Here is a 27,915-nt window from a genome sequence, read left to right as displayed (position 1 = left end):
CAACTTAGCACATCGGCGTAGAATAACTTTTGGTAGCTAATGACGGGATCTATCCAAATATGTGCTACAATTGAAGATCCATTGGAAACTGACCGAGTTATAAGCATCCAAAGTGGCAAAATGAGGAATTTTTTTGGAAAAGTTGAGAAAATGTTAAGTCTTTGTACCTCGAATAACTTTTTCCACAGACAACTTAGCACATCGGCGTAGAATAACTTTTGGTAGCTAATGACCAGATCTATCCAAATATGTGCTACAATTGAAGATCCATTGGAAACTGACCGAGTTATAAGCATCCAAAGTGGCAAAATGAGGAATTTTTTTGGAAAAGTTGAGAAAATGTTAAGTCTTTGTACCTCGAATAACTTTTTCCACAGACAACTTAGCACATCGGCGTAGAATAACTTTTGGTAGCTAATGACCAGATCTATCCAAATATGTGCTACAATTGAAGATCCATTGGAAACTGACCGAGTTATAAGCATCCAAAGTGGCAAAATGAGGAATTTTTTTGGAAAAGTTTAGAAAATGTTAAGTCTTTGTACCTCAAATAACTTTTTCCACAGACAACTTAGCACATCGGCGTAGAATTACTTTTGGTAGCTGATGAGCAGATCTTTCCAAATATGTGCTACAATTGAAGATCCATTGGAAACTGACCGAGTTATAAGCATCCAAAGTGGCAAAATGAGGAATTTTTTTAGAAAAATTGAGAAAATGTTAAGTCTTTGTACCTCAAATAACTTTTTCCACAGACAACTTAGCACATCGGCGTAGAATAACTTTTGGTAGCTAATGACCAGATCTATCCAAATATGTGCTACAATTGAAGATCCATTGGAAACTGACCGAGTTATAAGCATCCAAAGTGGCAAAATGAGGAATTTTTTTGGAAAAGTTGAGAAAATGTTAAGTCTTTGTACCTCGAATAACTTTTTCCACAGACAACTTAGCACATCGGCGTAGAATAACTTTTGGTAGCTGATGAGCAGATCTTTCCAAATATGTGCTACAATTGAAGATCCATTGGAAACTGACCGAGTTATAAGCATCCAAAGTGGCAAAATGAGGAATTTTTTTTGGAAAAGTTGAGAAAATGTTAAGTCTTTGTACCTCGAATAACTTTTTCCACAGACAACTTAGCACATCGGCGTAGAATAACTTTTGGTAGCTAATGACCAGATCTATCCAAATATGTGCTACAATTGAAGATCCATTGGAAACTGACCGAGTTATAAGCATCCAAAGTGGCAAAATGAGGAATTTTTTTGGAAAAGTTGAGAAAATGTTAAGTCTTTGTACCTCGAATAACTTTTTCCACAGACAACTTAGCACATCGGCGTAGAATAACTTTTGGTAGCTAATGACCAGATCTATCCAAATATGTGCTACAATTGAAGATCCATTGGAAACTGACCGAGTTATAAGCATCCAAAGTGGCAAAATGAGGAATTTTTTTTGGAAAAGTTGAGAAAATGTTAAGTCTTTGTACCTCGAATAACTTTTTCCACAGACAACTTAGCACATCGGCGTAGAATAACTTTTGGTAGCTAATGACCAGATCTATCCAAATATGTGCTACAATTGAAGATCCATTGGAAACTGACCGAGTTATAAGCATCCAAAGTGGCAAAATGAGGAATTTTTTAGGAAAAATTGAGAAAATTTTAAGTCTTTGTACCTCGAATAACTTTTTCCACAGACAACTTAGCACATCGGCGTAAAATAACTTTTGGTAGCTAATGACCAGATCTATCCAAATATGTGCTACAATTGAAGATCCATTGGAAACTGACCGAGTTATAAGCATCCAAAGTGGCAAAATGAGGAATTTTTTTGGAAAAGTTGAGAAAATGTTAAGTCTTTGTACCTCGAATAACTTTTTCCACAGACAACTTAGCACATCGGCGTAGAATAACTTTTGGTAGCTAATGACCAGATCTTTCCAAATCTGTGTTACAATTGAAGATCCATTGGAAACTGACCGAGTTATAAGCATCCAAAGTGGCAAAATGAGGAATTTTTTTGGAAAAGTTGAGAAAATGTTAAGTCTTTGTACCTCGAATAACTTTTTCCACAGACAACTTAGCACATCGGCGTAGAATAACTTTTGGTAGCTAATGACCAGATCTATCCAAATATGTGCTACAATTGAAGATCCATTGGAAACTGACCGAGTTATAAGCATCCAAAGTGGCAAAATGAGGAATTTTTTTGGAAAAGTTGAGAAAATGTTAAGTCTTTGTACCTCGAATAACTTTTTCCACAGACAACTTAGCACATCGGCGTAGAATAACTTTTGGTAGCTAATGACCAGATCTATCCAAATATGTGCTACAATTGAAGATCCATTGGAAACTGACCGAGTTATAAGCATCCAAAGTGGCAAAATGAGGAATTTTTTTGGAAAAGTTGAGAAAATGTTAAGTCTTTGTACCTCGAATAACTTTTTCCACAGACAACTTAGCACATCGGCGTAGAATAACTTTTGGTAGCTAATGACCAGATCTATCCAAATATGTGCTACAATTGAAGATCCATTGGAAACTGACCGAGTTATAAGCATCCAAAGTGGCAAAATGAGGAATTTTTTTGGAAAAGTTGAGAAAATGTTAAGTCTTTGTACCTCGAATAACTTTTTCCACAGACAACTTAGCACATCGGCGTAGAATAACTTTTGGTAGCTAATGACCAGATCTATCCAAATATGTGCTACAATTGAAGATCCATTGGAAACTGACCGAGTTATAAGCATCCAAAGTGGCAAAATGAGGAATTTTTTTGGAAAAGTTGAGAAAATGTTAAGTCTTTGTACCTCGAATAACTTTTTCCACAGACAACTTAGCACATCGGCGTAGAATAACTTTTGGTAGCTAATGACCAGATCTATCCAAATATGTGTTACAATTGAAGATCCATTGAAAACTGACCGAGTTATAAGCATCCAAAGTGGCAAAATGAGGATTTTTTTTTTGGAAAAGTTGAGAAAATGTTAAGTCTTTGTACCTCGAATAACTTTTTCCACAGACAACTTAGCACATCGGCGTAGAATAACTTTTGGTAGCTAATGACCAGATCTATCCAAATATGTGCTACAATTGAAGATCCATTGGAAACTGACCGAGTTATAAGCATCCAAAGTGGCAAAATGAGGAATTTTTTTGGAAAAGTTGAGAAAATGTTTAGTCTTTGTACCTCGAATAACTTTTTCCACAGACAACTTAGCACATCGGCGTAGAATAACTTTTGGTAGCTAATGACCAGATCTATCCAAATATGTGCTACAATTGAAGATCCATTGGAAACTGACCGAGTTATAAGCATCCAAAGTGGCAAAATGAGGAATTTTTTTAGAAAAATTGAGAAAATGTTAAGTCTTTGTACCTCGAATAACTTTTTCCACAGACAACTTAGCACATCGGCGTAGAATAACTTTTGGTAGCTGATGAGCAGATCTATCCAAATCTGTGTTACAATTGAAGATCCATTGGAAACTGACCGAGTTATAAGCATCCAAAGTGGCAAAATGAGGAATTTTTTAGGAAAAATTGAGAAAGTTTTAAGTCTTTGTACCTCGAATAACTTTTTCCACAGACAACTTAGCGCATCGACGTAGAATAACTTTTGGTAGCTGATGAGCAGATCTTTCCAAATCTGTGTTACAATTGAAGATCCATTGGAAACTGACCGAGTTATAAGCATCCAAAGTGGCAAAATGAGGAATTTTTTAGGAAAAATTGAGAAAATTTTAGGTCTTTGTACCTCGAATAACTTTTTCCACAGACAACTTAGCACATCGGCGTAGAATAACTTTTGGTAGCTGATGAGCAGATCTTTCCAAATCTGTGTTACAATTGAAGATCCATTGGAAACTGACCGAGTTATAAGCATCCAAAGTGGCAAAATGAGGATTTTTTTTGGAAAAGTTGAGAAAATGTTAAGTCTTTGTACCTCGAATAACTTTTTCCACAGACAACTTAGCACATCGGCGTAGAATAACTTTTGGTAGCTAATGACCAGATCTATCCAAATATGTGCTACAATTGAAGATCCATTGGAAACTGACCGAGTTATAAGCATCCAAAGTGGCAAAATGAGGAATTTTTTTAGAAAAATTGAGAAAATGTTAAGTCTTTGTACCTCGAATAACTTTTTCCACAGACAACTTAGCACATCGGCGTAGAATAACTTTTGGTAGCTAATGACCAGATCTATCCAAATATGTGCTACAATTGAAGATCCATTGGAAACTGACCGAGTAATAAGCATCCAAAGTGGCAAAATGAGGAATTTTTTAGGAAAAATTGAGAAAATTTTAAGTCTTTGTACCTCGAATAACTTTTTCCACAGACAACTTAGCACATCGGCGTAGAATAACTTTTGGTAGCTAATGACCAGATCTATCCAAATCTGTGTTACAATTGAAGATCCATTGGAAACTGACCGAGTTATAAGCATCCAAAGTGGCAAAATGAGGAATTTTTTTGGAAAAGTTGAGAAAATGTTAAGTCTTTGTACCTCGAATAACTTTTTCCACAGACAACTTAGCACATCGGCGTAGAATAACTTTTGGTAGCTAATGACCAGATCTATCCAAATATGTGCTACAATTGAAGATCCATTGGAAACTGACCGAGTTATAAGCATCCAAAGTGGCAAAATGAGGAATTTTTTTGGAAAAGTTGAGAAAATGTTAAGTCTTTGTACCTCGAATAACTTTTTCCACAGACAACTTAGCACATCGGCGTAGAATAACTTTTGGTAGCTAATGACCAGATCTATCCAAATATGTGCTACAATTGAAGATCCATTGGAAACTGACCGAGTTATAAGCATCCAAAGTGGCAAAATGAGGAATTTTTTTGGAAAAGTTGAGAAAATGTTAAGTCTTTGTACCTCGAATAACTTTTTCCACAGACAACTTAGCACATCGGCGTAGAATAACTTTTGGTAGCTAATGACCAGATCTATCCAAATATGTGCTACAATTGAAGATCCATTGGAAACTGACCGAGTTATAAGCATCCAAAGTGGCAAAATGAGGAATTTTTTTGGAAAAGTTGAGAAAATGTTAAGTCTTTGTACCTCAAATAACTTTTTCCACAGACAACTTAGCACATCGGCGTAGAATAACTTTTGGTAGCTAATGACCAGATCTATCCAAATATGTGCTACAATTGAAGATCCATTGGAAACTGACCGAGTTATAAGCATCCAAAGTGGCAAAATGAGGAATTTTTTAGGAAAAATTGAGAAAATTTTAAGTCTTTGTACCTCGAATAACTTTTTCCACAGACAACTTAGCACATCGGCGTAGAATAACTTTTGGTAGCTAATGACCAGATCTATCCAAATATGTGCTACAATTGAAGATCCATTGGAAACTGACCGAGTTATAAGCATCCAAAGTGGCAAAATGAGGAATTTTTTTGGAAAAGTTGAGAAAATGTTAAGTCTTTGTACCTCGAATAACTTTTTCCACAGACAACTTAGCACATCGGCGTAGAATAACTTTTGGTAGCTAATGACCAGATCTATCCAAATATGTGCTACAATTGAAGATCCATTGGAAACTGACCGAGTTATAAGCATCCAAAGTGGCAAAATGAGGAATTTTTTTGGAAAAGTTGAGAAAATGTTAAGTCTTTGTACCTCGAATAACTTTTTCCACAGACAACTTAGCACATCGGCGTAGAATAACTTTTGGTAGCTAATGACCAGATCTATCCAAATATGTGCTACAATTGAAGATCCATTGGAAACTGACCGAGTTATAAGCATCCAAAGTGGCAAAATGAGGAATTTTTTTGGAAAAGTTGAGAAAATGTTAAGTCTTTGTACCTCGAATAACTTTTTCCACAGACAACTTAGCACATCGGCGTAGAATAACTTTTGGTAGCTAATGACCAGATCTATCCAAATATGTGCTACAATTGAAGATCCATTGGAAACTGACCGAGTTATAAGCATCCAAAGTGGCAAAATGAGGAATTTTTTTGGAAAAGTTGAGAAAATGTTAAGTCTTTGTACCTCGAATAACTTTTTCCACAGACAACTTAGCACATCGGCGTAGAATAACTTTTGGTAGCTAATGACCAGATCTATCCAAATATGTGCTACAATTGAAGATCCATTGGAAACTGACCGAGTTATAAGCATCCAAAGTGGCAAAATGAGGAATTTTTTTGGAAAAGTTGAGAAAATGTTAAGTCTTTGTACCTCGAATAACTTTTTCCACAGACAACTTAGCACATCGGCGTAGAATAACTTTTGGTAGCTAATGACCAGATCTATCCAAATATGTGCTACAATTGAAGATCCATTGGAAACTGACCGAGTTATAAGCATCCAAAGTGGCAAAATGAGGAATTTTTTTGGAAAAGTTGAGAAAATGTTAAGTCTTTGTACCTCGAATAACTTTTTCCACAGACAACTTAGCACATCGGCGTAGAATAACTTTTGGTAGCTAATGACCAGATCTATCCAAATATGTGCTACAATTGAAGATCCATTGGAAACTGTCCGAGTTATAAGCATCCAAAGTGGCAAAATGAGGAATTTTTTTGGAAAAGTTGAGAAAATGTTAAGTCTTTGTACCTCAAATAACTTTTTCCACAGACAACTTAGCACATCGGCGTAGAATAACTTTTGGTAGCTAATGACCAGATCTATCCAAATATGTGCTACAATTGAAGATCCATTGGAAACTGACCGAGTTATAAGCATCCAAAGTGGCAAAATGAGGAATTTTGTTTGGAAAAGTTGAGAAAATGTTAAGTCTTTGTACCTCGAATAACTTTTTCCACAGACAACTTAGCACATCGGCGTAGAATAACTTTTGGTAGCTAATGACCAGATCTATCCAAATATGTGCTACAATTGAAGATCCATTGGAAACTGACCGAGTTATAAGCATCCAAAGTGGCAAAATGAGGAATTTTTTTGGAAAAGTTGAGAAAATGTTAAGTCTTTGTACCTCGAATAACTTTTTCCACAGACAACTTAGCACATCGGCGTAGAATAACTTTTGGTAGCTAATGACCAGATCTATCCAAATATGTGCTACAATTGAAGATCCATTGGAAACTGACCGAGTTATAAGCATCCAAAGTGGCAAAATGAGGAATTTTTTTGGAAAAGTTGAGAAAATGTTAAGTCTTTGTACCTCGAATAACTTTTTCCACAGACAACTTAGCACATCGGCGTAGAATAACTTTTGGTAGCTAATGACCAGATCTATCCAAATATGTGCTACAATTGAAGATCCATTGGAAACTGACCGAGTTATAAGCATCCAAAGTGGCAAAATGAGGAATTTTTTTGGAAAAGTTGAGAAAATGTTAAGTCTTTGTACCTCGAATAACTTTTTCCACAGACAACTTAGCACATCGGCGTAGAATAACTTTTGGTAGCTAATGACCAGATCTATCCAAATATGTGCTACAATTGAAGATCCATTGGAAACTGACCGAGTTATAAGCATCCAAAGTGGCAAAATGAGGAATTTTTTTAGAAAAATTGAGAAAATGTTAAGTCTTTGTACCTCAAATAACTTTTTCCACAGACAACTTAGCACATCGGCGTAGAATAACTTTTGGTAGCTAATGACCAGATCTATCCAAATATGTGCTACAATTGAAGATCCATTGGAAACTGTCCGAGTTATAAGCATCCAAAGTGGCAAAATGAGGAATTTTTTTGGAAAAGTTGAGAAAATGTTAAGTCTTTGTACCTCAAATAACTTTTTCCACAGACAACTTAGCACATCGGCGTAGAATAACTTTTGGTAGCTAATGACCAGATCTATCCAAATATGTGCTACAATTGAAGATCCATTGGAAACTGACCGAGTTATAAGCATCCAAAGTGGCAAAATGAGGATTTTTTTTGGAAAAGTTGAGAAAATGTTAAGTCTTTGTACCTCGAATAACTTTTTCCACAGACAACTTGGCACATCGGCGTAGAATAACTTTTGGTAGCTAATGACCAGATCTATCCAAATATGTGCTACAATTGAAGATCCATTGGAAACTGACCGAGTTATAAGCATCCAAAGTGGCAAAATGAGGATTTTTTTTGGAAAAGTTGAGAAAATGTTAAGTCTTTGTACCTCGAATAACTTTTTCCACAGACAACTTAGCACATCGGCGTAGAATAACTTTTGGTAGCTAATGACCAGATCTATCCAAATATGTGCTACAATTGAAGATCCATTGGAAACTGACCGAGTTATAAGCATCCAAAGTGGCAAAATGAGGAATTTTTTTTGGAAAAGTTGAGAAAATGTTAAGTCTTTGTACATCGAATAACTTTTTCCACAGACAACTTAGCACATCGGCGTAGAATAACTTTTGGTAGCTAATGACCAGATGTATCCAAATATGTGCTACAATGGAAGATCCATTGGAAACTGACCGAGTTATAAGCATCCAAAGTGGCAAAATGAGGAATTTTTTTGGAAAAGTTGAGAAAATGTTAAGTCTTTGTACCTCGAATAACTTTTTCCACAGACAACTTAGCACATCAGCGTAGAATAACTTTTGGTAGCTAATGACCAGATCTATCCAAATATGTGCTACAATTGAAGATATATTGGAAACTGACCGAGTTATAAGCATCCAAAGTGGCAAAATGAGGAATTTTTTTAGAAAAATTGAGAAAATGTTAAGTTTTTGTACCTCAAATAACTTTTTCCACAGACAACTTAGCACATCGGCGTAGAATAACTTTTGGTAGCTAATGACCAGATCTATCCAAATATGTGCTACAATTGAAGATCCATTGGAAACTGTCCGAGTTATAAGCATCCAAAGTGGCAAAATGAGGAATTTTTTTGGAAAAGTTGAGAAAATGTTAAGTCTTTGTACCTCAAATAACTTTTTCCACAGACAACTTAGCACATCGGCGTAGAATAACTTTTGGTAGCTAATGACCAGATCTATCCAAATATGTGCTACAATTGAAGATCCATTGGAAACTGACCGAGTTATAAGCATCCAAAGTGGCAAAATGAGGAATTTTTTTGGAAAAGTTGAGAAAATGTTAAGTCTTTGTACCTCAAATAACTTTTTCCACAGACAACTTAGCACATCGGCGTAGAATAACTTTTGGTAGCTAATGACCAGATCTATCCAAATATGTGCTACAATTGAAGATCCATTGGAAACTGACCGAGTTATAAGCATCCAAAGTGGCAAAATGAGGAATTTTTTGGAAAAGTTGAGAAAATGTTAAGTCTTTGTACCTCGAATAACTTTTTCCACAGACAACTTAGCACATCGGCGTAGAATAACTTTTGGTAGCTAATGACCAGATCTATCCAAATATGTGCTACAATTGAAGATCCATTGGAAACTGACCGAGTTATAAGCATCCAAAGTGGCAAAATGAGGATTTTTTTTGGAAAAGTTGAGAAAATGTTAAGTCTTTGTACCTCGAATAACTTTTTCCACAGACAACTTAGCACATCGGCGTAGAATAACTTTTGGTAGCTAATAACCAGATCTATCCAAATATGTGCTACAATTGAAGATCCATTGGAAACTGACCGAGTTATAAGCATCCAAAGTGGCAAAATGAGGAATTTTTTTTGGAAAAGTTGAGAAAATGTTAAGTCTTTGTACCTCGAATAACTTTTTCCACAGACAACTTAGCACATCGGCGTAGAATAACTTTTGGTAGCTAATGACCAGATCTATCCAAATATGTGCTACAATTGAAGATCCATTGGAAACTGACCGAGTTATAAGCATCCAAAGTGGCAAAATGAGGAATTTTTTTTGGAAAAGTTGAGAAAATGTTAAGTCTTTGTACCTCGAATAACTTTTTCCACAGACAACTTAGCACATCGGCGTAGAATAACTTTTGGTATTTGATGAGCAGATCTTTCCAAATCTGTGTTACAATTGAAGATCCATTGGAAACTGACCGAGTTATAAGCATCCAAAGTGGCAAAATGAGGAATTTCTTATGAAAAATTCAGAAAATTTTAAGTCTTTGTACCTCGAATAACTTTTTCCACAGACAACTTAGCACATCGGCGTAGAATAACTTTTGGTAGCTGATGAGCAGATCTTTCCAAATCTGTGTTACAATTGAAGATCCATTGGAAACTGACCGAGTTATAAGCATCCAAAGTGGCAAAATGAGGAATTTTTTTGGAAAAGTTGAGAAAATGTTAAGTCTTTGTACCTCGAATAACTTTTTCCACAGACAACTTAGCACATCGGCGTAGAATAACTTTTGGTAGCTAATGACCAGATCTATCCAAATATGTGCTACAATTGAAGATCCATTGGAAACTGACCGAGTTATAAGCATCCAAAGTGGCAAAATGAGGAATTTTTTTTGGAAAAGTTGAGAAAATGTTAAGTCTTTGTACCTCGAATAACTTTTTCCACAGACAACTTAGCACATCGGCGTAGAATAACTTTTGGTAGCTAATGACCAGATCTATCCAAATATGTGCTACAATTGAAGATCCATTGGAAACTGACCGAGTTATAAGCATCCAAAGTGGCAAAATGAGGAATTTTTTTGGAAAAGTTGAGAAAATGTTAAGTCTTTGTACCTCGAATAACTTTTTCCACAGACAACTTAGCACATCGGCGTAGAATAACTTTTGGTAGCTAATGACCAGATCTATCCAAATATGTGCTACAATTGAAGATCCATTGGAAACTGACCGAGTTATAAGCATCCAAAGTGGCAAAATGAGGAATTTTTTTTGGAAAAGTTGAGAAAATGTTAAGTCTTTGTACCTCGAATAACTTTTTCCACAGACAACTTAGCACATCGGCGTAGAATAACTTTTGGTAGCTAATGACCAGATCTATCCAAATATGTGCTACAATTGAAGATCCATTGGAAACTGACCGAGTTATAAGCATCCAAAGTGGCAAAATGAGGAATTTTTTTGGAAAAGTTGAGAAAATGTTAAGTCTTTGTACCTCGAATAACTTTTTCCACAGACAACTTAGCACATCGGCGTAGAATAACTTTTGGTAGCTAATGATCAGATCTATCCAAATATGTGCTACAATTGAAGATCCATTGGAAACTGTCCGAGTTATAAGCATCCAAAGTGGCAAAATGAGGAATTTTTTTTGGAAAAGTTGAGAAAATGTTAAGTCTTTGTACCTCGAATAACTTTTTCCACAGACAACTTAGCACATCGGCGTAGAATAACTTTTGGTAGCTAATGACCAGATCTATCCAAATATGTGCTACAATTGAAGATCCATTGGAAACTGACCGAGTTATAAGCATCCAAAGTGGCAAAATGAGGAATTTTTTTGGAAAAGTTGAGAAAATGTTAAGTCTTTGTACCTCGAATAACTTTTTCCACAGACAACTTAGCACATCGGCGTAGAATAACTTTTGGTAGCTAATGACCAGATCTATCCAAATATGTGCTACAATTGAAGATCCATTGGAAACTGACCGAGTTATAAGCATCCAAAGTGGCAAAATGAGGAATTTTTTTGGAAAAGTTGAGAAAATGTTAAGTCTTTGTACCTCGAATAACTTTTTCCACAGACAACTTAGCACATCGGCGTAGAATAACTTTTGGTAGCTAATGACCAGATCTATCCAAATATGTGCTACAATTGAAGATCCATTGGAAACTGACCGAGTTATAAGCATCCAAAGTGGCAAAATGAGGAATTTTTTTGGAAAAGTTGAGAAAATGTTAAGTCTTTGTACCTCGAATAACTTTTTCCACAGACAACTTAGCACATCGGCGTAGAATAACTTTTGGTAGCTAATGACCAGATCTATCCAAATATGTGCTACAATTGAAGATCCATTGGAAACTGACCGAGTTATAAGCATCCAAAGTGGCAAAATGAGGAATTTTTTTGGAAAAGTTGAGAAAATGTTAAGTCTTTGTACCTCGAATAACTTTTTCCACAGACAACTTAGCACATCGGCGTAGAATAACTTTTGGTAGCTAATGACCAGATCTATCCAAATATGTGCTACAATTGAAGATCCATTGGAAACTGACCGAGTTATAAGCATCCAAAGTGGCAAAATGAGGATTTTTTTTGGAAAAGTTGAGAAAATGTTAAGTCTTTGTACCTCGAATAACTTTTTCCACAGACAACTTAGCACATCGGCGTAGAATAACTTTTGGTAGCTAATGACCAGATCTATCCAAATATGCGCTACAATTGAAGATCCATTGGAAACTGACCGAGTTATAAGCATCCAAAGTGGCAAAATGAGGAATTTTTTAGGAAAAATTGAGAAAATTTTAAGTCTTTGTACCTCGAATAACTTTTTCCACAGACAACTTAGCACATCGGCGTAGAATAACTTTTGGTAGCTAATGACCAGATCTATCCAAATATGTGCTACAATTGAAGATCCATTGGAAACTGACCGAGTTATAAGCATCCAAAGTGGCAAAATGAGGATTTTTTTTGGAAAAGTTGAGAAAATGTTAAGTCTTTGTACCTCGAATAACTTTTTCCACAGACAACTTAGCACATCGGCGTAGAATAACTTTTGGTAGCTAATGACCAGATCTATCCAAATATGCGCTACAATTGAAGATCCATTGGAAACTGACCGAGTTATAAGCATCCAAAGTGGCAAAATGAGGAATTTTTTAGGAGAAATTGAGAAAATTTTAAGTCTTTGTACCTCGAATAACTTTTTCCACAGACAACTTAGCACATCGGCGTAGAATAACTTTTGGTAGCTGATGAGCAGATCTTTCCAAATCTGTATTACAATTGAAGATCCATTGGAAACTGACCGAGTTATAAGCATCCAAAGTGGCAAAATGAGGATTTTTTTTGGAAAAGTTGAGAAAATGTTAAGTCTTTGTACCTCGAATAACTTTTTCCACAGACAACTTAGCACATCGGCGTAGAATAACTTTTGGTAGCTAATGACCAGATCTATCCAAATATGTGCTACAATTGAAGATCCATTGGAAACTGACCGAGTTATAAGCATCCAAAGTGGCAAAATGAGGAATTTTTTTGGAAAAGTTGAGAAAATGTTAAGTCTTTGTACCTCGAATAACTTTTTCCACAGACAACTTAGCACATCGGCGTAGAATAACTTTTGGTAGCTAATGACCAGATCTATCCAAATATGTGCTACAATTGAAGATCCATTGGAAACTGACCGAGTTATAAGCATCCAAAGTGGCAAAATGAGGAATTTTTTTGGAAAAATTGAGAAAATTTTAGGTCTTTGTACCTCGAATAACTTTTTCCACAGACAACTTAGCACATCGGCGAAGAATAACTTTTGGTAGCTAATGACCAGATCTATCCAAATATGTGCTACAATTGAAGATCCATTGGAAACTGACCGAGTTATAAGCATCCAAAGTGGCAAAATGAGGAATTTTTTTGGAAAAGTTGAGAAAATGTTAAGTCTTTGTACCTCGAATAACTTTTTCCACAGACAACTTAGCACATCGGCGTAGAATAACTTTTGGTATTTGATGAGCAGATCTTTCCAAATCTGTGCTACAATTGAAGATCCATTGGAAACTGACCGAGTTATAAGCATCCAAAGTGGCAAAATGAGGATTTTTTTTGGAAAAGTTGAGAAAATGTTAAGTCTTTGTACCTCGAATAACTTTTTCCACAGACAACTTAGCACATCGGCGTAGAATAACTTTTGGTAGCTAATGACCAGATCTATCCAAATATGCGCTACAATTGAAGATCCATTGGAAACTGACCGAGTTATAAGCATCCAAAGTGGCAAAATGAGGAATTTTTTAGGAAAAATTGAGAAAATTTTAGGTCTTTGTACCTCGAATAACTTTTTCCACAGACAACTTAGCACATCGGCGTAGAATAACTTTTGGTAGCTAATGACTAGATCTATCCAAATATGCGCTACAATTGAAGATCCATTGGAAACTGACCGAGTTATAAGCATCCAAAGTGGCAAAATGAGGAATTTTTTAGGAAAAATTGAGAAAATTTTAGGTCTTTGTACCTCGAATAACTTTTTCCACAGACAACTTAGCACATCGGCGTAGAATAACTTTTGGTAGCTAATGACCAGATCTATCCAAATATGTGCTACAATTGAAGATCCATTGGAAACTGACCGAGTTATAAGCATCCAAAGTGGCAAAATGAGGAATTTTTTTTGGAAAAGTTGAGAAAATGTTAAGTCTTTGTACCTCGAATAACTTTTTCCACAGACAACTTAGCACATTGGCGTAGAATAACTTTTGGTAGCTAATGACCAGATCTATCCAAATATGTGCTACAATTGAAGATCCATTGGAAACTGACCGAGTTATAAGCATCCAAAGTGGCAAAATGAGGATTTTTTTTGGAAAAGTTGAGAAAATGTTAAGTCTTTGTACCTCGAATAACTTTTTCCACAGACAACTTAGCACATCGGCGTAGAATAACTTTTGGTAGCTAATGACCAGATCTATCCAAATATGCGCTACAATTGAAGATCCATTGGAAACTGACCGAGTTATAAGCATCCAAAGTGGCAAAATGAGGAATTTTTTAGGAAAAATTGAGAAAATTTTAAGTCTTTGTACCTCGAATAACTTTTTCCACAGACAACTTAGCACATCGGGGTAGAATAACTTTTGGTAGCTAATGACCAGATCTATCCAAATATGTGCTACAATTGAAGATCCATTGGAAACTGACCGAGTTATAAGCATCCAAAGTGGCAAAATGAGGATTTTTTTTGGAAAAGTTGAGAAAATGTTAAGTCTTTGTACCTCGAATAACTTTTTCCACAGACAACTTAGCACATCGGCGTAGAATAACTTTTGGTAGCTAATGACCAGATCTTTCCAAATCTGTGTTACAATTGAAGATCCATTGGAAACTGACCGAGTTATAAGCATCCAAAGTGGCAAAATGAGGATTTTTTTTTGGAAAAGTTGAGAAAATGTTAAGTCTTTGTACCTCGAATAACTTTTTCCACAGACAACTTAGCACATCGGCGTAGAATAACTTTTGGTAGCTAATGACTAGATCTATCCAAATATGTGCTACAATTGAAGATCCATTGGAAACTGACCGAGTTATAAGCATCCAAAGTGGCAAAATGAGGAATTTTTTTGGAAAAGTTGAGAAAATGTTAAGTCTTTGTACCTCGAATAACTTTTTCCACAGACAACTTAGCACATCGGCGTAGAATAACTTTTGGTAGCTAATGACAAGATCTATCCAAATATGTGCTACAATTGAAGATCCATTGGAAACTGACCGAGTTATAAGCATCCAAAGTGGCAAAATGAGGAATTTTTTTGGAAAAGTTGAGAAAATGTTAAGTCTTTGTACCTCGAATAACTTTTTCCACAGACAACTTAGCACATCGGCGTAGAATAACTTTTGGTAGCTAATGACCAGATCTATCCAAATATGTGCTACAATTGAAGATCCATTGGAAACTGACCGAGTTATAAGCATCCAAAGTGGCAAAATGAGGATTTTTTTTTGGAAAAGTTGAGAAAATGTTAAGTCTTTGTACCTCGAATAACTTTTTCCACAGACAACTTAGCACATCGGCGTAGAATAACTTTTGGTAGCTAATGACCAGATCTATCCAAATATGTGCTACAATTGAAGATCCATTGGAAACTGACCGAGTTATAAGCATCCAAAGTGGCAAAATGAGGAATTTTTTTTGGAAAAGTTGAGAAAATGTTAAGTCTTTGTACCTCGAATAACTTTTTCCACAGACAACTTAGCACATTGGCGTAGAATAACTTTTGGTAGCTAATGACCAGATCTATCCAAATATGTGCTACAATTGAAGATCCATTGGAAACTGACCGAGTTATAAGCATCCAAAGTGGCAAAATGAGGATTTTTTTTGGAAAAGTTGAGAAAATGTTAAGTCTTTGTACCTCGAATAACTTTTTCCACAGACAACTTAGCACATCGGCGTAGAATAACTTTTGGTAGCTAATGACCAGATCTATCCAAATATGCGCTACAATTGAAGATCCATTGGAAACTGACCGAGTTATAAGCATCCAAAGTGGCAAAATGAGGAATTTTTTAGGAAAAATTGAGAAAATTTTAAGTCTTTGTACCTCGAATAACTTTTTCCACAGACAACTTAGCACATCGGGGTAGAATAACTTTTGGTAGCTAATGACCAGATCTATCCAAATATGTGCTACAATTGAAGATCCATTGGAAACTGACCGAGTTATAAGCATCCAAAGTGGCAAAATGAGGAATTTTTTTGGAAAAGTTGAGAAAATGTTAAGTCTTTGTACCTCGAATAACTTTTTCCACAGACAACTTAGCACATCGGCGTAGAATAACTTTTGGTAGCTAATGACCAGATCTATCCAAATATGCGCTACAATTGAAGATCCATTGGAAACTGACCGAGTTATAAGCATCCAAAGTGGCAAAATGAGGAATTTTTTTGGAAAAGTTGAGAAAATGTTAAGTCTTTGTACCTCGAATAACTTTTTCCACAGACAACTTAGCACATCGGCGTAGAATAACTTTTGGTAGCTAATGACCAGATCTATCCAAATATGTGCTACAATTGAAGATCCATTGGAAACTGTCCGAGTTATAAGCATCCAAAGTGGCAAAATGAGGAATTTTTTTGGAAAAGTTGAGAAAATGTTAAGTCTTTGTACCTCAAATAACTTTTTCCACAGACAACTTAGCACATTGGCGTAGAATAACTTTTGGTAGCTAATGACCAGATCTATCCAAATATGCGCTACAATTGAAGATCCATTGGAAACTGACCGAGTTATAAGCATCCAAAGTGGCAAAATGAGGAATTTTTTGGAAAAGTTGAGAAAATGTTAAGTCTTTGTACCTCGAATAACTTTTTCCACAGACAACTTAGCACATCGGCGTAGAATAACTTTTGGTAGCTAATGACCAGATCTATCCAAATATGTGCTACAATTGAAGATCCATTGGAAACTGACCGAGTTATAAGGATCCAAAGTGGCAAAATGGGTAAAATTTTACGGGGCAAAGCCAAGGGTAATTTTTTTTATCCCTCTAATAACTTCTAGCACAGACATTGAATCGCTTTGTGATGTACGGATGAAATGTAGCAAACAGTTGGAACTACCCATAAAATCTTAAAGATAGACGATCCAATGTATAGAACCGGAGTAATGTGCGATACATGGTGAAAAATCGAGTGAAAAATTAACTATAAACTGTTTTTCCTCAATAACTCGAATACTAGACGTCGGAGGGGGGTGCCGTAGAACAATTTTTTGTAGCCCTTGAAATTACCTTTCGAATGATATATAGTGGTTTTTTGGTCAAAAAGTGACCCCGAGACTAGTAACCCTCCATACACAAAACCGCCTAAAAAGTTTTGGTTTTGCAAAATTTTGAAAAGTGCGTCAAAAAATTTTTTTCAAAAAGTACCAAATCGTGATCAGAACTCACTATAGACCATAAAAAGTGAAATCCGATGATCATTTGCAACACTTGGTCAATCGAGAAAAATTTCACTTTTTTACTAGAGTCGGGTACCCTGTACGAAAAACCGCTATAGTTGCGGTTTTTGGCCAATAACTCGAATACTAGACGTCGGAGGGGGGTGCCGTAGAACAATTTTTTGTAGCCCTTGAAATTACCTTTCGAATGATATATAGTGGTTTTTTGGTCAAACAGTGACCCCGAGACTAGTAACCCTCCATACACAAAACCGCCTAAAAAGTTTTGGTTTTGCAAAATTTTGAAAAGTGCGTCAAAAAAATTTTTTCAAAAAGTGCCAAATCGTGATCAGAACTCACTATAGACCATAAAAAGTGAAATCCGATGGTCATTTGCAACACTTGGTCAATCGAGAAAAATTTCACTTTTTTACTAGAGTCGGGTACCCTGAACGAAAAATCGCTCAAGTGATGGTTTTTGGCCAATAACTCGAATACTAGACGTCGGAGGGGGGTGCCGTAGAACAATTTTTTGTAGCCCTTGAAATTACCTTTCGAATGATATATAGTGGTTTTTTGGTCAAAAAGTGACCCCGAGACTAGTAACGCTCCATACAAAAAACCGCCTAAAAAGTTTTGGTTTTGCAAAATTTTGAAAAGTTCAAAAAAATTTTTTTTTCAAAAACTACTAAAACGTGATAAGAACTTACTATAGACCATGAAAAGTGATATCCGATGATAATTTGCAAAAGTTGGTAACTAGTAAAAAAGTTCACTTTTTTACTAGAGTCGGGTACCCGTACATTGAACATTTTGTATGGAAGACAACACTTGGTGCACCAAACTTTGTACCGCGAATAACTCTTTTGCCCGGCATCGGAGCGCATGGTCGTGGAACAACTTTTTGTAGCGCGTCACGAGACGCATCTAATTCTGAAGAAAGATCGAGAAAATGTTGAAAATTGACCGAGTTATGGCAGGTGAAAGAAAAAGTTTAGGTCGCGAATAACTTTTTTGCCCGACATCGGAGCACATGGTCGTGGAAGACTTTTAGCTTGCATTTATCGAGATCTATCCAAATCACAAAGAAAATCCAAAATCGGTCGGTAAATGACTGAGATATAGTCAAAAATAGAAATTGAAATGCGAATCGCGAGAAATCAGCCTGAAGGTAGGCAATTCGTATAAGCCATTCAAAGTATTAGAAGCTACTTTTTCGAATAACTTTTTCCACAGACAACTTAGCACATCGGCGTAGAATAACTTTTGGTAGCTGATGAGCAGATCTTTCCAAATATGTGCTACAATTGAAGATCCATTGGAAACTGACCGAGTTATAAGCATCCAAAGTGGCAAAATTAGGAATTTTTTTTGGAAAAGTTGAGAAAATGTTAAGTCTTTGTACCTCGAATAACTTTTTCCACAGACAACTTAGCACATCGGCGTAGAATAACTTTTGGTAGCTAATGACCAGATCTATCCAAATATGTACTACAATTGAAGATCCATTGGAAACTGACCGAGTTATAAGGATCCAAAGTGGCAAAATGGGTAAAATTTTACGGGGCAAAGCCAAGGGTAATTTTTTTTATCCCTCTAATAACTTCTAGCACAGACATTGAATCGCTTTGTGATGTACGGATGAAATGTAGCAAACAGTTGGAACTACCCATAAAATCTTAAAGATAGACGATCCAATGTATAGAACCGGAGTAATGTGCGATACATGGTGAAAAATCGAGTGAAAAATTAACTATAAACTGTTTTTCCTCAATAACTCGAATACTAGACGTCGGAGGGGGGTGCCGTAGAACAATTTTTTGTAGCCCTTGAAATTACCTTTCGAATGATATATAGTGGTTTTTTGGTCAAAAAGTGACCCCGAGACTAGTAACCCTCCATACACAAAACCGCCTAAAAAGTTTTGGTTTTGCAAAATTTTGAAAAGTGCGTCAAAAAAATTTTTTTTTCAAAAACTACTAAAACGTGATAAGAACTTACTATAGACCATGAAAAGTGATATCCGATGATAATTTGCAAAAGTTGGTAACTAGTAAAAAATTTCACTTTTTTACTAGAGTCGGGTACCCGTACATTGAACATTTTGTATGGAAGACAACACTTGGTGCACCAAACTTTGTACCGTGAATAACTTTTTTGCCCGGCATCGGAGCGCATTGTCGTGGAACAACTTTTTGTAGCGCGTCACGAGACGCATCTAATTCTGAAGAAAGATCGAGAAAATGTTGAAAATTGACCGAGTTATGGCAGGTGAAAGAAAAAGCTTAGGTCGCGAATAACTTTTTTGCCCGACATCGGAGCACATGGTCGTGGAAGACTTTTAGCTTGCATTTGTCGAGATCTATCCAAATCACAAAGAAAATCCAAAATCGGTCGGTAAATGACTGAGATATGGGCAAAAATAGGTTGAAACGTGGCACCGGGGTTGAACGGGGTTGAAATAGGCACCTTACTCGGTGGACACAAATCGGTACATAAAACAGGTTTTTCGCGAATAACTTTTGTGCCCTACGTCTGAGCACATGGGTGTAGAATACTTTTTGGTAGAATTTCACGAGATGTAACTAAAACAGAAGAAATTTTGGAAAAATGTTGAAAATTCACCGAGTTACATCGAAGAATAGGTGCAAATGTGAACATTTTGTATGGAAAACAACACTTGGTGCACCAAACTTTGTACCGCGAATAACTTTTTTGCCCGGCATCGGAGCGCATGGTCGTGGAACAACTTTTTGTAGCGCGTCACAAGACGCATCTAATTCTGAAGAAAGATCGAGAAAATGTTGAAAATTGACCGAGTTATGGCAGGTGAAAGAAAAAGCTTAGGTCGCGAATAACTTTTTTGCCCGACATCGGAGCACATGGTCGTGGAAGACTTTTAGCTTGCATTTGTCGAGATCTATCCAAATCACAAAGAAAATCCAAAATCGGTCGGTAAATGACTGAGATATGGGCAAAAATAGGTTGAAACGTGGCACCGGGGTTGAACGGGGTTGAAATAGGCACCTTACTCGGTGGACACAAATCGGTACATAAAACAGGTTTTTCGCGAATAACTTTTGTGCCCTACGTCTGAGCACATGGGTGTAGAATACTTTTTGGTAGAATTTCACGAGATGTAACTAAAACAGAAGAAATTTTGGAAAAATGTTGAAAATTCACCGAGTTACATCGAAGAATAGGTGCAAATGTGAACATTTTGTATGGAAAACAACACTTGGTGCACCAAACTTTGTACCGCGAATAACTTTTTTGCCCGGCATCGGAGCGCATGGTCGTGGAACAACTTTTTGTAGCGCGTCACAAGACGCATCTAATTCTGAAGAAAGATCGAGAAAATGTTGAAAATTGACCGAGTTATGGCAGGTGAAAGAAAAAGCTTAGGTCGCGAATAACTTTTTTGCCCGACATCGGAGCACATGGTCGTGGAAGACTTTTAGCTTGCATTTGTCGAGATCTATCCAAATCACAAAGAAAATCCAAAATCGGTCGGTAAATGACTGAGATATGGGCAAAAATAGGTTGAAACGTGGCACCGGGGTTGAACGGGGTTGAAATAGGCACCTTACTCGGTGGACACAAATCGGTACATAAAACAGGTTTTTCGCGAATAACTTTTGTGCCCTACGTCTGAGCACATGGGTGTAGAATACTTTTTGGTAGAATTTCACGAGATGTAACTAAAACAGAAGAAATTTTGGAAAAATGTTGAAAATTCACCGAGTTACATCGAAGAATAGGTGCAAATGTGAACATTTTGTATGGAAAACAACACTTGGTGCACCAAACTTTGTACCGCGAATAACTTTTTTGCCCGGCATCGGAGCGCATGGTCGTGGAACAACTTTTTGTAGCGCGTCACGAGACGCATCTAATTCTGAAGAAAGATCGTGAAAATGTTGAAAATTGACCGAGTTATGGCAGGTGAAAGAAAAAGTTTAGGTCGCGAATAACTTTTTTGCCCGACATCGGAGCACATGGTCGTGGAAGACTTTTAGCTTGCATTTATCGAGATCTATCCAAATCACAAAGAAAATCCAAAATCGGTCGGTAAATGACTGAGATATGGGCAAAAATAGAAGTGTAAATGCGAATCGCGAGAAATCAGCCTGAAGGTAGGCAATTCGTATAAGCCATTCAATGTATTAGAATCTACATTTTCGAATAACTTTTTCCACAGACAACTTAGCACATCGGCGTAGAATAACTTTTGGTAGCTAATGACCAGATCTATCCAAATATGTGCTACAATAGAAGATCCATTGGAAACTGACCGAGTTATAAGCATCCAAAGTGGCAAAATGAGGAATTTTTTTGGAAAAGTTGAGAAAATGTTAAGTCTTTGTACCTCGAATAACTTTTTCCACAGACAACTTAGCACATCGGCGTAGAATAACTTTTGGTAGCTAATGACCAGATCTATCCAAATATGTGCTACAATTGAAGATCCATTGGAAACTGACCGAGTTATAAGCATCCAAAGTGGCAAAATGAGGATTTTTTTTGGAAAAGTTGAGAAAATGTTAAGTCTTTGTACCTCGAATAACTTTTTCCACAGACAACTTAGCACATCGGCGTAGAATAACTTTTGGTAGCTAATGACCAGATCTATCCAAATATGCGCTACAATTGAAGATCCATTGGAAACTGACCGAGTTATAAGCATCCAAAGTGGCAAAATGAGGAATTTTTTTGGAAAAGTTGAGAAAATGTTAAGTCTTTGTACCTCGAATAACTTTTTCCACAGACAACTTAGCACATCGGCGTAGAATAACTTTTGGTAGCTAATGACCAGATCTATCCAAATATGTGCTACAATTGAAGATCCATTGGAAACTGACCGAGTTATAAGCATCCAAAGTGGCAAAATGAGGAATTTTTTTGGAAAAGTTGAGAAAATGTTAAGTCTTTGTACCTCGAATAACTTTTTCCACAGACAACTTAGCACATCGGCGTAGAATAACTTTTGGTAGCTAATGACCAGATCTATCCAAATATGTGCTACAATTGAAGATCCATTGGAAACTGACCGAGTTATAAGCATCCAAAGTGGCAAAATGAGGATTTTTTTTGGAAAAGTTGAGAAAATGTTAAGTCTTTGTACCTCGAATAACTTTTTCCACAGACAACTTAGCACATCGGCGTAGAATAACTTTTGGTAGCTAATGACCAGATCTATCCAAATATGCGCTACAATTGAAGATCCATTGGAAACTGACCGAGTTATAAGCATCCAAAGTGGCAAAATGAGGAATTTTTTAGGAAAAATTGAGAAAATTTTAGGTCTTTGTACCTCGAATAACTTTTTCCACAGACAACTTAGCACATCGGCGTAGAATAACTTTTGGTAGCTGATGAGCAGATCTTTCCAAATCTGTATTACAATTGAAGATCCATTGGAAACTGACCGAGTTATAAGCATCCAAAGTGGCAAAATGAGGATTTTTTTTTGGAAAAGTTGAGAAAATGTTAAGTCTTTGTACCTCGAATAACTTTTTCCACAGACAACTTAGCACATCGGCGTAGAATAACTTTTGGTAGCTAATGACCAGATCTATCCAAATATGTGCTACAATTGAAGATCCATTGGAAACTGACCGAGTTATAAGCATCCAAAGTGGCAAAATGAGGAATTTTTTTGGAAAAGTTGAGAAAATGTTAAGTCTTTGTACCTCGAATAACTTTTTCCACAGACAACTTAGCACATCGGCGTAGAATAACTTTTGGTAGCTAATGACCAGATCTATCCAAATATGTGCTACAATTGAAGATCCATTGGAAACTGACCGAGTTATAAGCATCCAAAGTGGCAAAATGAGGAATTTTTTAGGAAAAATTGAGAAAATTTTAGGTCTTTGTACCTCGAATAACTTTTTCCACAGACAACTTAGCACATCGGCGAAGAATAACTTTTGGTAGCTGATGAGCAGATCTTTCCAAATCTGTGCTACAATTGAAGATCCATTGGAAACTGACCGAGTTATAAGCATCCAAAGTGGCAAAATGAGGATTTTTTTTGGAAAAGTTGAGAAAATGTTAAGTCTTTGTACCTCGAATAACTTTTTCCACAGACAACTTAGCACATCGGCGTAGAATAACTTTTGGTAGCTAATGACCAGATCTATCCAAATATGTGCTACAATTGAAGATCCATCGGAAACTGACCGAGTTATAAGCATCCAAAGTGGCAAAATGAGGAATTTTTTTGGAAAAGTTGATAAAATGTTAAGTCTTTGTACCTCGAATAACTTTTTCCACAGACAACTTAGCACATCGGTGTAGAATAACTTTTGGTAGCTAATGACCAGATCTATCCAAATATGTGCTACAATTGAAGATCCATTGGAAACTGACCGAGTTATAAGCATCCAAAGTGGCAAAATGAGGAATTTTTTTGGAAAAGTTGAGAAAATGTTAAGTATTTGTACCTCGAATAACTTTTTCCACAAACAACTTAGCACATCGGCGTAGAATAACTTTTGGTAGCTAATTACCAGATCTATCCAAATATGTGCTACAATTGAAGATCCATTGGAAACTGACCGAGTTATAAGCATCCAAAGTGGCAAAATGAGGAATTTTTTTGGAAAAGTTGAGAAAATGTAAAGTCTTTGTACCTCGAATAACTTTTTCCACAGACAACTTAGCACATCGGCGTAGAATAACTTTTGGTAGCTAATGACCAGATCTATCCAAATATGTGCTACAATTGAAGATCCATTGGAAACTGACCGAGTTATAAGCATCCAAAGTGGCAAAATGAGGATTTTTTTTGGAAAAGTTGAGAAAATTTTAAGTCTTTGTACCTCGAATAACTTTTTCCACAGACAACTTAGCACATCGGCGTAGAATAACTTTTGGTAGCTAATGACCAGATCTATCCAAATATGTGTTACAATTGAAGATCCATTGAAAACTGACCGAGTTATAAGCATCCAAAGTGGCAAAATGAGGAATTTTTTTGGAAAAGTTGAGAAAATGTTAAGTATTTGTACCTCGAATAACTTTTTCCACAAACAACTTAGCACATCGGCGTAGAATAACTTTTAGTAGCTAATGACCAGATCTATCCAAATATGTGCTACAATTGAAGATCCATTGGAAACTGACCGAGTTATAAGCATCCAAAGTGGCAAAATGAGGATTTTTTTTGGAAAAGTTGAGAAAATGTTAAGTCTTTGTACCTCGAATAACTTTTTCCACAGACAACTTAGCACATCGGCGTAGAATAACTTTTGGTAGCTAATGACCAGATCTATCCAAATCTGTGTTACAATTGAAGATCCATTGAAAACTGACCGAGTTATAAGCATCCAAAGCGGCAAAATGAGGAATTTTTTAGGAAAAATTGAGAAAATTTTAAGTCTTTGTACCTCGAATAACTTTTTCCACAGACAACTTAGCACATCGGCGTAGAATAACTTTTGGTAGCTAATGACCAGATCTATCCAAATATGTGCTACAATTGAAGATCCATTGGAAACTGACCGAGTTATAAGCATCCAAAGTGGCAAAATGAGGATTTTTTTTGGAAAAGTTGAGAAAATGTTAAGTCTTTGTACCTCAAATAACTTTTTCCACAGACAACTTAGCACATCGGCGTAGAATAACTTTTGGTAGCTAATGACCAGATCTATCCAAATATGTGCTACAATTGAAGATCCATTGGAAACTGACCGAGTTATAAGCATCCAAAGTGGCAAAATGAGGAATTTTTTTGGAAAAGTTGAGAAAATGTTAAGTCTTTGTACCTCGAATAACTTTTTCCACAGACAACTTAGCACATCGGCGTAGAATAACTTTTGGTAGCTAATGACCAGATCTATCCAAATATGTGCTACAATTGAAGATCCATTGGAAACTGACCGAGTTATAAGCATCCAAAGTGGCAAAATGAGGAATTTTTTTGGAAAAGTTGAGAAAATGTTAAGTCTTTGTACCTCGAATAACTTTTTCCACAGACAACTTAGCACATCGGCGTAGAATAACTTTTGGTAGCTAATGACCAGATCTATCCAAATATGTGCTACAATTGAAGATCCATTGGAAACTGACCGAGTTATAAGCATCCAAAGTGGCAAAATGAGGAATTTTTTTGGAAAAGTTGAGAAAATGTTAAGTCTTTGTACCTCGAATAACTTTTTCCACAGACAACTTAGCACATCGGCGTAGAATAACTTTTGGTAGCTAATGACCAGATCTATCCAAATATGTGCTACAATTGAAGATCCATTGGAAACTGACCGAGTTATAAGCATCCAAAGTGGCAAAATGAGGAATTTTTTTGGAAAAGTTGAGAAAATGTTAAGTCTTTGTACCTCGAATAACTTTTTCCACCGACAACTTAGCACATCGGCGTTGAATAACTTTTGGTAGCTTATGACCAGATCTATCCAAATATGTGCTACAATTGGAGATCCATTGGAAACTGACCGAGTTATAAGCATCCAAAGTGGCAAAATGAGGAATTTTTTTGGAAAAGTTGAGAAAATGTTAAGTCTTTGTACCTCGAATAACTTTTTCCACAGACAACTTAGCACATCGGCGTAGAATAACTTTTGGTAGCTAATGACCAGATCTATCCAAATATGTGCTACAATTGAAGATCCATTGGAAACTGACCGAGTTATAAGCATCCAAAGTGGCAAAATGAGGAATTTTTTTGGAAAAGTTGAGAAAATGTTAAGTCTTTGTACCTCGAATAACTTTTTCCACAGACAACTTAGCACATCGGCGTAGAATAACTTTTGGTAGCTAATGACCAGATCTATCCAAATATGTGCTACAATTGAAGATCCATTGGAAACTGACCGAGTTATAAGCATCCAAAGTGGCAAAATGAGGAATTTTTTTGGAAAAGTTGAGAAAATGTTAAGTCTTTGTACCTCGAATAACTTTTTCCACAGACAATTTAGCACATCGGCGTAGAATAACTTTTGGTAGCTAATGACCAGATCTATCTAAATATGTGCTACAATTGAAGATCCATTGGAAACTGACCGAGTTATAAGCATCCAAAGTGGCAAAATGAGGAATTTTTTTGGAAAAGTTGAGAAAATGTTAAGTCTTTGTACCTCGAATAACTTTTTCCACAGACAACTTAGCACATCGGCGTAGAATAACTTTTGGTAGCTAATGACCAGATCTATCCAAATATGTGCTACAATTGAAGATCCATTGGAAACTGACCGAGTTATAAGCATCCAAAGTGGCAAAATGAGGAATTTTTTTTGGAAAAGTTGAGAAAATGTTAAGTCTTTGTACCTCGAATAACTTTTTCCACAGACAACTTAGCACATCGGCGTAGAATAACTTTTGGTAGCTAATGACCAGATCTATCCAAATATGTGCTACAATTGAAGATCCATTGGAAACTGACCGAGTTATAAGCATCCAAAGTGGCAAAATGAGGAATTTTTTTTGGAAAAGTTGATAAAATGTTAAGTCTTTGTACCTCGAATAACTTTTTCCACAGACAACTTAGCACATCGGCGTAGAATAACTTTTGGTAGCTAATGACCAGATCTATCCAAATATGTGCTACAATTGAAGATCCATTGGAAACTGACCGAGTTATAAGCATCCAAAGTGGCAAAATGAGGAATTTTTTTGGAAAAGTTGAGAAAATGTTAAGTCTTTGTACCTCAAATAACTTTTTCCACAGACAACTTAGCACATCGGCGTAGAATAACTTTTGGTAGCTAATGACCAGATCTATCCAAATATGTGCTACAATTGAAGATCCATTGGAAACTGACCGAGTTATAAGCATCCAAAGTGGCAAAGTGAGGAATTTTTTTGGAAAAGTTGAGAAAATGTTAAGTCTTTGTACCTCGAATAACTTTTTCCACAGACAACTTAGCACATCGGCGTAGAATAACTTTTGGTAGCTAATGACCAGGTCTATCCAAATATGTGCTACAATTGAAGATCCATTGGAAACTGTCCGAGTTATAAGCATCCAAAGTGGCAAAATGAGGAATTTTTTTGGAAAAGTTGAGAAAATGTTAAGTCTTTGTACCTCAAATAACTTTTTCCACAGACAACTTAGCACATCGGCGTAGAATAACTTTTGGTAGCTAATGACCAGATCTATCCAAATATGTGCTACAATTGAAGATCCATTGGAAACTGACCGAGTTATAAGCATCCAAAGTGGCAAAATGAGGAATTTTTTGGAAAAGTTGAGAAAATGTTAAGTCTTTGTACCTCGAATAACTTTTTCCACAGACAACTTAGCACATCGGCGTAGAAAAACTTTTGGTAGCTAATGACCAGATCTATCCAAATATGTGCTACAATTGAAGATCCATTGGAAACTGACCGAGTTATAAGCATCCAAAGTGGCAAAATGAGGAATTTTTTTAGAAAAATTGGGAAAATGTTAAGTCTTTGTACCTCAAATAACTTTTTCCACAGACAACTTAGCACATCGGCGTAGAATAACTTTTGGTAGCTAATGACCAGATCTATCCAAATATGTGCTACAATTGAAGATC

The 27,915-nt window shown here is 36.3% G+C and overlaps 1 protein-coding gene across 1 annotated transcript in view; it reads right to left on the bottom strand.

The window, feature by feature from the left end:
* Positions 1-415: 415 nt before the first annotated feature.
* The window catches only part of LOC125773265 (uncharacterized), a 41,825-nt gene continuing 14,325 nt past the window's right edge, over positions 416-27,915 (bottom strand). Inside the window, exons 6-7 of the mRNA XM_049444315.1 lie at positions 13,219-14,542; positions 416-545 (exon numbers count right to left, since the gene is read on the bottom strand). Of these exons, the coding sequence (XP_049300272.1) occupies positions 522-545; positions 13,219-14,103 (909 nt within the window). The 5' untranslated portion in view covers positions 14,104-14,542 and the 3' untranslated portion in view covers positions 416-521. The remainder of the gene's footprint in view (positions 546-13,218; positions 14,543-27,915) is intronic.

This window comes from Anopheles funestus (assembly GCF_943734845.2).
Source record: "Anopheles funestus chromosome X unlocalized genomic scaffold, idAnoFuneDA-416_04 X_unloc_26, whole genome shotgun sequence".
In the NCBI taxonomy this organism is placed as follows: Eukaryota; Metazoa; Arthropoda; class Insecta; order Diptera; family Culicidae; genus Anopheles; species Anopheles funestus.
Note: the sequence above shows the minus strand (reverse complement) of the source record. Positions and strands in the feature narration are given on the sequence as shown.